The sequence below is a fragment of the Prosopis cineraria genome, unplaced genomic scaffold (genome assembly GCF_029017545.1).
Source record: "Prosopis cineraria cultivar Desert tree isolate PC_DT_omini unplaced genomic scaffold, ASM2901754v1 PC1026, whole genome shotgun sequence".
NCBI classification, from domain to species: domain Eukaryota; kingdom Viridiplantae; phylum Streptophyta; class Magnoliopsida; order Fabales; family Fabaceae; genus Prosopis; species Prosopis cineraria.
Genome location: NW_026556351.1, coordinates 1 through 10,296, shown reverse-complemented (window position 1 = coordinate 10,296; position 10,296 = coordinate 1). Strand labels below are relative to the sequence as shown.

Below are 10,296 nucleotides of genomic sequence, written 5' to 3'. Positions count from 1 at the left end.
AGGGTTAATACTATATTTTTATCTCAATTTTAAATTACACTCAGGTCTCAAAAGCCTAATTGTGATTCTTGAATTTTATGAGACTTATTTATAAATAAATTAATTTCATGAGACCTATGTATAATTTTTCTTAGATATATAAATTGTATGTTGATAGTCTCCAATGTAAATAACTAAAGGGAGATTTTTTTTTAAGGAAAATTATCTCATTTTTTTTTACAAATAACCAATTCACTTAATTTCTTTAATTTATGTAAAATAGTTAGTTAGTTAACTTCAGACCAAGAGAGAGAGAGAGAGAGGAATCCAATGTCACAAAAATTAAAATATAATGTGCGCGTATCAAGATGGGTCATGAATTCGTCATTTTAATTATAGGTTTGATACCGATAATTTTTGTTTCGATATAAATATTTTCTCTTGTCTATTTTCTAATCTATCATGTCTACCCCTTCTCCATCAGGAAAGGGGTCCCCCCACCCTCCGCCCAACACATACATTGCCTATCTTCTTTCTCCTGTCTTTATTATAAAATATTTTTAATTATTTTATATATATTAAAAAAGTTAGTTTTTTTATATCATAAAAAAGTAACGTATACTTTTATTTTTATTTTTATTTTAAATAATAATACAACTACATTAAATACATCCACGCTAATCAAGAAGGGATACAATTAAAAAAATAATTTAATTATTACAAAATATCATATATTTTAGATTAAAAATTACTTCTAAAAGGTATTTCATAAATGAGATCAAAGGGAATATATATCAAGGGAAGTGTCTCTATTTTTGTTATCATTTTATCTTTACTTCTTAATCATAATTATTGATAATATTATATTAAATAAATTTGCTTTAGTCATAAATTTGATCAATAGTCATGATTAAGAAGTGGAGTAAAAATGATGATAAGAAAAATGGAAAGATCCCTCCCCTTATACTACACGTACAAGTTTTTGCCCCAATGATTTATTTTTGTGCTTCTATATTACATTTATTTGTTCCATCTGAAATGCTCATATCTTTATTTTGAAAAATAATCCAGAGACCATGAGCTATCCTAAATGATGTAAATTTTTCTTAGGTGGACTTAATACCGTTAAACCAATCACATGACTAAGAAAAAAAAAATGCTAACCTGGAAAAAATTATAAAATTGTTTGATTAAAGATTTGATCTAATTAAAAAGCATAAAAAGGAATACCACATTTTTAAAACGAAAATATGTGACTGGGAGGGAAATGGCATTAGAGGAGCGTTAAAAAAAGAAGAGGAGGAGGCAAATAGAAAGAACGAAAAAAATATATAAAAATAGATAAGAGTGATTAAAAATAAAGAACGAGGTAAGTATAAGAATAATATTTAAAAAAAAAATCTCCCGGATGGATAAAACTTGCCAGAAATTCACCAGAGCAAGCAATTACAGACTGTAGAGGACCTGAACAGAGAGAAAATCCAGATTTACAGATCATGCTGGCAGTGCCAAGTGTCAATAAGACAGCTCAGTGACCATCTATAATGCAAATTCATCCTCCAAAACAAAGCAAGGCCTGCGTGCATGCCTCAGAAATAATACGTTATAGGCTTCCTTAATCAATTACTCTTGATAAAACTGAACAAATGAATGAACAAGGATCTCTAATTTAATCTCCCAAGATGGAAGTGTCATGATTGTTGTACAGATGCCTGTGTCTGCTTTTTTTGTTTTTTTCATAGATCACATGAATATTGTGTGAGACCATTTTGGAAGCTCTGTGAAATTTATGTTTCTGTGATTAATAGAACCATTGAATTAATTAAAAAAAAGTCATTAAAGGAGTTTTTTTATTATTATTTTGAGCTGGAGAGGTGTCATCTTTTCTCAAGCATATAAATAAACAGGTCTGCAACCATATGAAGGACCAGGCTCTCTTCTTCCTGATTCACATTTAAGTTCTGTTAATTTAGGGCCGTCAAGGTGTAAAAAAAACACAGGAGCCTTTGATCATTCTTGCAGGTAGCATTGTATTCGGGGCCAAAAGGGGTGAAGATGATGAACTTTCTGGCTTTCTGCTGTGTGAAAGTTGTATTCTGAAATTATTGTTTCTTCATTGCTCAATCTCTCTGCGTGTGTGGGGTTCATGGTTTTTAAGTTTTGAGTTTGAAAACTGATAGCATTGGTTAAATCACAAATCTGAGGTTAACGAAGGCAAGGTGAGGATACTTTTGCGCTAGCTTTATCTTTTACGTGTTGAAGAAAAGCAGGGACTTAATAATAAAGTTGGGATTAGAATATTGAAAAGAAATAGAAAACTGAGAGATTCTCGCAAGTCGCAAGTGATTTTGGTTCCTTTCTCGCTTTAGGAGAATGAAGGCTCGCTTCTTTTGCTTTTTTCCACATCTTCACACTCACTTTTATGTTTATGTTTTCTTGGTCAAGTGGTCTTTGGGTAAATACTACTGCATTGCATAACGTTACAGACAAGGCGTCACACTCTGCAACCCCCTCTACTATTATCGTTCTTGTTTGAATTTCCCAAAGACTCTAACCGACGAAAGTTTTCATTTCGTGTGACTTCTCTCGTTTTCTACACCATTTTCTTATCATTACCTTCACTTTCATCATCATCATCATACTGTACTTCACTGAAAAAAGGAAAACTCAGACTGGGTTTGTAAAATATTCCTGTTTTACTTCTGTCCGGGTTCTGAAAGCTAGGGGTTAGTGAAGTAACGGAGAATGGCCGGACGAGGTGCGGCACCACTACCAAAGCAGGACGATCTTCAGCCACACCCAGTGAAAGAACAGCTTCCCCATGTTTCTTACTGCCTTACAAGTCCTCCTCCTTGGCGTAAGAACAATTTTTACTAATATGATGTTCCTTCCTTTCTTGCTTTCGTTCGGGGAAACCCACCTGGTTTTTTTGGTAACGTGAGAATTGAGTATGGAATTTTCGTCACTGAAGCGGAGGCTATTCTACTGGGCTTCCAGCATTACCTGGTCATGCTGGGCACGACTGTTCTGATACCTTCTTCTTTAGTTCCTCAAATGGGGGGAGGCAATGTAAGTCTTGAAAAATCAAGAGGTTATTGATCTTGTTCGATTGCGTGCTTCTTCAATTTTTGATAGAAATTGTAAATGTGGTTCATTAGGAAGAGAAAGCGAAAGTGATTCAGACTCTACAGTTCGTGGCTGGCATAAACACATTATTCCAGACAATTTTTGGGACTCGTCTGCCTGCGATTATTGGAGGATCCTACACCTTTGTCCCTGCTACCATTTCAATCATTCTAGCGGGTCGCTACAGTGATACTGTGGACCCTAACGAGGTTGGTTGGTTGGTTGGATTACCTTTTTGTTTTTCACTATAAACCATTTATGTTGTATCATTCTCGTTGTTTACCTGATTTCTGATAAAAATGCAGAAATTTGAGAAGATAATGAGAGCAACACAAGGTGCTCTTATTGTGGCTTCGACCGTCCAGATTGTTCTTGGCTTCAGTGGTCTTTGGCGCAATATAGTGAGGTTGATTGAACCTTTGTACCCTGAGCTCCTTCATTGGTTTTTTTTTCCCTGCTGAGTTTTGCAGACATATTGTGGCAATGTCCTTTGTCAGATTATCTTATGCAATTAAGCAATTCTTCTACTTTCATATGCTTGTCAAGAGATGTTATCATTCAATAATGAATTCGCATATTATATATATTTTCGAAGTTATATATTTGTTTTCAGCCTCTTGGTCACTTATCTGGTTTCTATTTCCTTAGGTTCTTAAGTCCTCTCTCTGCTGTTCCCTTGGTTGCTCTATCAGGCTTTGGCCTGTATGAGTTGGGTTTTCCTGTGGTATGTATGTTTTCAACAATTCTTAGCACTTGCTATGATACTACCCTCCTATATTTGATTATATCTGGTGTTATTCATGTTTTTTTATCATGGCATTTTGAATTTTAGCTTGCAAAATGTGTGGAGATTGGGCTGCCAGAAATCGTCATGCTTTTAATATTTTCACAGGTAATTCATGACTGTCTTCATGCTAATAATCTTTGGTGGTGCAGCATTAGTGACAAACACCCACCATGAGGTTCTTATTCTGGAGTCAATTCTTGCCTTGTTTTTCTGTCTTCCGTAAGGAATTTACAAATAGTGGTATGCTTTTGCAGTACATTCCTCATATAATGAAAGGAGACAGGCCTATATTCGATCGGTTTGCAGTTATATTCTCAGTGGCTATTGTGTGGGTTTATGCTCATCTCCTCACTGTGGGAGGAGCCTATAAAAATGCAGCACCTAGAACTCAAATGACATGCAGAACTGATCGTGCTGGAATTATCAGTGGTTCCCCTTGGTAATGAGGATCTTGTGATCTTAAAACTCAAATTTGCAGTATATTAATAGCATGATCTCCAGAAAAGTGGTCATGGCTCTTGAAACTTAGCCTAGATTAGTTGAAAAATCATGGTTTAACTTGTGGTAATCTTAAAATCTCATGCAGGATCAGAGTCCCATATCCTTTTCAATGGGGGGCTCCTACATTTGATGCTGGAGAAACTTTTGCTATGATGGCTACTGTATTTGTTGCTTTAGTGGAGGTTTGCTCATTTTCATGCGAGCTTTTTTCTTTTGCTCTGATTAGCTAGTGAACGATATATGTACATGTGTTTAATCATAAGAAACTGGGAGTGGGCAAATTGTCCATTCAATGTGTTTCGTTATTGTTTGTATCTCACAAGTTCTTTTCTTGTTCAACAGTCCACTGGTGCTTTTATCGCTGCGTCGAGGTATGCGAGTGCAACTCCCATACCACCTTCAATTCTCAGCCGCGGTGTAGGTTGGCAGGTAATAGAAATTATGAATTTTGAGCAGTTACCCCTTTAAGATGATTTGACTTCTCTTAATTAACAAAACAGAATGGATTTCCAAATCCATTAATACTTCTCCCTGACTCTGATATGAATGCTTTTTAAAACATCCTGTTATCCATGCGTCTTTGTTCTCGTCCATCATGATTGATTGTTACTTTATTTGGCTTCAGGGAGTGGGAATTTTGTTATCTGGGATCTTTGGGACCGGGAATGGATCATCAGTTTCTGTGTAAGATTATAGCTCAAAACCTCTGTTTTCTTATGAACACCAATTTCTTGGCAGTTTATTTACTGTTATGAAAACTCTCATTGGCTTTTCCCAGGGAGAATGCTGGACTTCTGGCTCTGACACGCGTTGGTAGCCGAAGGGTGGCTCAAATAGCAGCTGGATTCATGATTTTTTTCTCAATACTTGGTGAGTTTCTATTATAATCAATGATTTGTCTCTTTCATGTTAAACATATGTACTAAACACGATTACCGTGCAGGAAAATTTGGAGCCGTCTTTGCTTCAATCCCAGCACCAATTATTGCAGCTTTGTACTGCCTTTTCTTTGCCTATGTGGGTAAGTTTTCTCAACTTAAGAAGCTGGTTTCATCTCATCACGTATAGCGGCATCATTCAAAAATTAATTCTTTACTTTCTTTCATTTTATTGTTCCCACAACACAGGTTCTGCAGGCCTCGATTTCCTTCAGTTTTGCAACTTAAACAGCTTCAGAACTAAATTCATCTTGGGTTTTTCTGTTTTCATGGGCTTGTCTGTTCCTCAGTACTTCAATGAGTACACAGCATTAAAGGGCTATGGTCCTGTCCACTCTCATGCTAGATGGGTATGTATCCAATGACCAAAATAGAGACTAGATCGATCATCAAAAAACACAGAAGCACATATCAGGCATGCTTGATGTGTGCCTTCTAAGAATCCTCCTGTTTGTGTTGGTTATGTGTTGCCTCCTTCATGAAATCTTTGCTTTTGAATGACAGTTCAACGACATGATCAACGTGCCATTCTCATCAGAAGCATTTGTCGCTGGTATGCTGGCACTGTTCTTGGACGTGACACTGCACAAGAAGGACAATCAGACTCGGAAGGACAGAGGGATGCACTGGTGGGACAAATTCAGATCATACAAGACTGATACGAGGAGTGAGGAATTTTATTCTCTTCCTTTCAATCTCAACAAGTTTTTCCCATCCGTTTGATTCACAACTTCCTTGGTGTTGGTGAAGTTATAGAAAGTTATTATGTAAGCCCGCTACAATCTCTTTCTCATTGCGGGCCTTTCTGCATGAGTCCTAGCCCAGAAGTTGACCAATGTCTTCATTCTTAACTATATAATCCAATGTATCAGAATATGATTACCTTCGTTTTGCCCTCTCCAGTAATTTGCTTTGATGCTGCTTTCTGAAACCCAGTATCAACTCATCGTGAACACCAGTATATATGTGGGTAAAGTATAAAGTATTGTTGTTAACTCTATTTGCTAAACTTGAATGCTTGAAAATGAAAAACGCAGTATTTATAACAAGTTATTTCACATATTCACTACGGGCATATGAAAATAAATAAATAAATAGTACTCAAATTTTGTAATTTATCTTATAAATATAAACAAATCACCCTAAAAAAATTTGTCTTGTAAAAAAAAAACTGGGGGAGAGTTGGATTAATATTTGGGTTTTTCTTGGAAGGTAAAAGTATGTGGGCTTGAGACTAATGCAACAGAAGCAATCAAATCTAGTGTGTAATGAATGGGCATGCGACGCACATTCATAGTTCATGGATGAGAAGCGTTTCAGAGCTTTCTTTCAATCTGGGATTTTTTTTCCCCCTCACATGAACACATCATTTTAATTTCATGACGTCGAAAACAATAGACCACACACAAAAATATTTCTTTTCCTTAAACACTATGGGCCCCGCATCATTTCATTATTTATTTTTACTGTACGAATTGAAATACGACCGCACCAGGGTACGTGTTCACTCATTTCAAAACGATAGTTACATTTACAGCTACCAAAATCCATAAATTGTCGCCCCAAAATTTAGTTGTGTTGCCAAAACTGAAATGAAATCAATTACGCTTATCGCTTGGAATTTTTTCTTCCATATCTATGTTTTTTTTTTCTTGTGTTATTTTTTCTTTTGTCTTTTAAGTTAAATATTTTAGGGGTCGACGCTGAGCCCATTTTTGTGAAACCGAACTCAGTTCAGTTGGATTTATCGATCGATATGCCTGTGGATCTCTCAAGACTCCGACCTTAAGAATGACCCTTTAGTCAATATGGTGTGACGACGACATATTCAAAATCTTCCAGTCAATGAGAACTCAAGCTCCATGTATATATTATCTTCAAATCTTCCGTGCTCCGAAAAGGTTAAATATCAATGTTAATTCTTTCCCAATGGAATTGTCCAATGTCCACTGTAGCTGGCCTTGTACAATTTTCTACTTATCTCTCTCTCTTAGCTAATTCTATATAATATTAGACTTTTTTCTCACACGGAACTAAATTTACTCACACTTGACATTTCAATAATATTTTTTATTTGGATATATATTCAAGTGTCTATATGGAAAGAAGAAAAGGGATCATATAGTCTTGTCTCCGTTCAATTCTCTTTTGTAAGTGCACAACACATGTATTTATACTTAACAAAGGCGTTAATTTAGCTTTCAGCTGGACACAAAAAAAAAAACGAAAAGAAAATATTCACACTACATGGACTTTCATCACCTCTCGTTAAATCAAGATCCAAAATACTACATCTATATAAATATATTCCTAAATTTGACATAATTGATATTCCTAAATGTATACTAAATCAAGACCAAAATTCATATTCATACACGCGCGCATACATTAACCTGGCTCTTCTAACAGGGATGGAAGTAAAAAGAAATAGAGACCAGAAAATAGTAATATGATTCACAAGACGCCAATTACGTACGTCTCTAAGAACCCTATTCATGGAGATATTGAGCATATTACCAAACCACCGTTTCACCTTTAATTTCTCTAATTATCCTAACTATTCCTAATTCAAATAATGTTCTTTATTGCTCAAGCACCCTGATTATTAGTTCCTAAAACAATAACGAATTCCTAAGCCAATGGAAGCATGATATGCAAGAGATTACCAACCAATGAAAAAGAGTTGAAAGTCTATTTAACGACGCATCCTCTTTGTTAATTTATTAATGATTGAGCAATTATGTCAGTATGAAATTGAAAGCGCACGGGAAAAGTTTGTTCTCATCATGACAAAGCAATCAAAGATAAGAAGATATTGTTCGTATAGTATATGATTCATTTTCAATTCAAAGCTTTTACGCATCTTGACATTACATTCTCTTGAAATATAAAGCATCTCGATGATTCCCCATGAAATATAAAAAAAGCTAAGGGTTAATTAAGAAGGAAGAAAAACAAAAGCTTTTGCCACAGAAATTGACACCCAAATAAACAAAGGATGGATTTTTTTCATTAAGGCAAATAATGGCGGCATTACTACCTTATAAGTGTCTCCAAAAACAAAGACAGGGACAATTGTGATGTGATCAAACCTAATAGATGTGGGCGACAGGCTTGACCCTCCACAAAAATGGTTGTGTCCATTTCTCTTTCTCTTTCACACACACACACACTAATCAGATCAATAATCAGCATCCTCCTTTTATTCTTGTCGACCCAATAATTCTAATCAAATTTTATTCATTCTTGCTTTACCAACATTCACAAGCTCAGGAGTCTTCCTCACTGGACGAACCCAAAAGCGAAAAGCAAGTTAAAGCTAATAAATCTCTAGCCACTCGTGCATGAATTTGTCGAATTCACGTCAAAAAAAGGAGAAACGCACGCACATACAAAGAGACATTACTTTTTTGTGATGTAAAGTGCTTAAGCAGTTAATTGTTATTATCATGAAATGGTTCTGATCCTTTTTTTTTTTTTAACTCGTGAAAAGGGATTGGATGGATGAGAGGGAAGGGGGAAGGGGGAATTATTTAGTTATATATTAATTAATTAAGATATGATTAAACGACGTTGCGATGGACGTCGCACCAACTAGGGCTATCACATCCATCGTGTGGTGCGATGAGGGAATCTTGCCTGTTTCTGCATCCTACCAAACACAGGGTTCTTTGAATTCAGACCTTCAACTTTTTCAATTTCACAAATCTTACATATATTACCACGCACATTCATCATCAACCTGACTCTATTTCATACATGTTCATCATCACCAAATATCTATCTCACATGCAATGTATATAAACAGTCCACATAAAAAATGAAATAGTTAGCCAATTGCTAATCTTTTATCTGCTATGACTATCATTGCTCACCAATATTTTTTTGATATGTATGCATAAAGTATTAAAATATTATTTTTTTAATTTAAAAAATTTTTAATTCTTAATATATATTCAATATTTTTAAATTGTAAATCAATGTTTCAAACCTTGCCTCAACAAAATTTTAAGAAATTAAATTTTATTAAAGATTGCAATATTAAAATTTTTATTACTAATATCTTTTTTTATTCATAGGTTTTCCTTAAAATAATAATTTTTAGATGTAATAAAAGAATAAAGATTACATTTTTTTAATTATAAAATGTGAGAATGCATGTAATCTTATGATATACTTCCTTTGTTTTTTATTGTTAAAAAACTATCACTTTTGACTTTTATTTTTTATAAGTAAAATCACTCATTTCAGTAAATATTTATTACATATTTTCTAAATCACTCCACATAATTTACATTAATGAGAAATATTAATGTATTATTATGTTAATTAACACAAGGCACTTTAGTCTACTTTTTTATTTTCAAATAAATTATTATAATTAATTAAATTTTTAAAATTGTATGATATAATTTTTTATATATATAAAAACGGAGGGAGTATAAAGTTATAAACCCTAAGCAAGTTAGAAGTGGAACCAAATATAGAAGTTATCTTTCTTTTTTTAGATGATAGTCGAGGAGGATAAATGTTGATACTAACCTATTAGTAAGACTAGGCGATAGGCCATTAGGTAAAAATAGAATAGAATTACAACTATTAATTATATTTACTTAGTATTATTATAAAAGAATATATGTGCCCGCATGCTAGTTTATATATTTTCTTAATTAAATTATATTTTTAATTTTTTTTATGATTTTTTATAGATATATGTGTACATATCCAAAATGTGTTCATATCCTATATTTTTAAAAATAAAGTATCAATTGATACGGTATCAATATCTATGTATCATAGCTTATCTTTGAATCAACACCACGTTACAAACTTAGTAAGGATCTATCATGATCATAAATTTGAAGGAAGAGTCTATTTTTTAAAAAAAAAACTAGTGTATTGAGTGAGATATTTATTTAATTTATAAAACTTACTTTACTTGAAAGCTCTTCCATGTGACACTTA

At 33.9% G+C, this 10,296-nt stretch overlaps 1 protein-coding gene across 3 annotated transcripts; it reads left to right on the top strand.

The window, feature by feature from the left end:
* The first annotated feature begins 1,982 nt into the window (after positions 1-1,982).
* On the top strand, positions 1,983-6,262 carry LOC129299077 (nucleobase-ascorbate transporter 6-like). 3 transcript variants are annotated; one of them, XM_054937519.1, is made up of 15 exons: positions 1,983-2,001; positions 2,704-2,836; positions 2,951-3,048; positions 3,138-3,314; positions 3,411-3,511; positions 3,754-3,829; positions 3,938-3,997; positions 4,147-4,331; positions 4,479-4,575; positions 4,736-4,822; positions 5,019-5,077; positions 5,172-5,263; positions 5,337-5,414; positions 5,521-5,681; positions 5,836-6,262. In XM_054937519.1, exons 2-15 carry the CDS (start codon positions 2,725-2,727, stop codon positions 6,052-6,054), a joined length of 1,602 nt encoding a protein of 533 aa, XP_054793494.1. In that variant the 5' UTR covers positions 1,983-2,001; positions 2,704-2,724; the 3' UTR covers positions 6,055-6,262. The 3 variants fall into 3 exon arrangements, with proteins under 3 accessions (XP_054793494.1, XP_054793493.1, XP_054793492.1); XM_054937518.1 differs by lacking the exon at positions 1,983-2,001 and adding an exon at positions 2,067-2,198; XM_054937517.1 differs by lacking the exon at positions 1,983-2,001 and having other exon boundaries at positions 2,216-2,836.
* Positions 6,263-10,296: the final 4,034 nt, after the last annotated feature.

Bases quoted from the DNA above. Each gene is read 5' to 3' on its own strand.
- LOC129299077 (XM_054937519.1), top strand. From the start codon at position 2,725: ATGGCCGGACGAGGTGCGGCACCACTACCAAAGCAGGACGATCTTCAG. The intron at 3,512-3,753 runs GTTGATTGAACC...CTATTTCCTTAG, and splicing joins CTTTGGCGCAATATAGTGAG to GTTCTTAAGTCCTCTCTCTG. The intron at 4,332-4,478 runs GTAATGAGGATC...AATCTCATGCAG, and splicing joins ATTATCAGTGGTTCCCCTTG to GATCAGAGTCCCATATCCTT.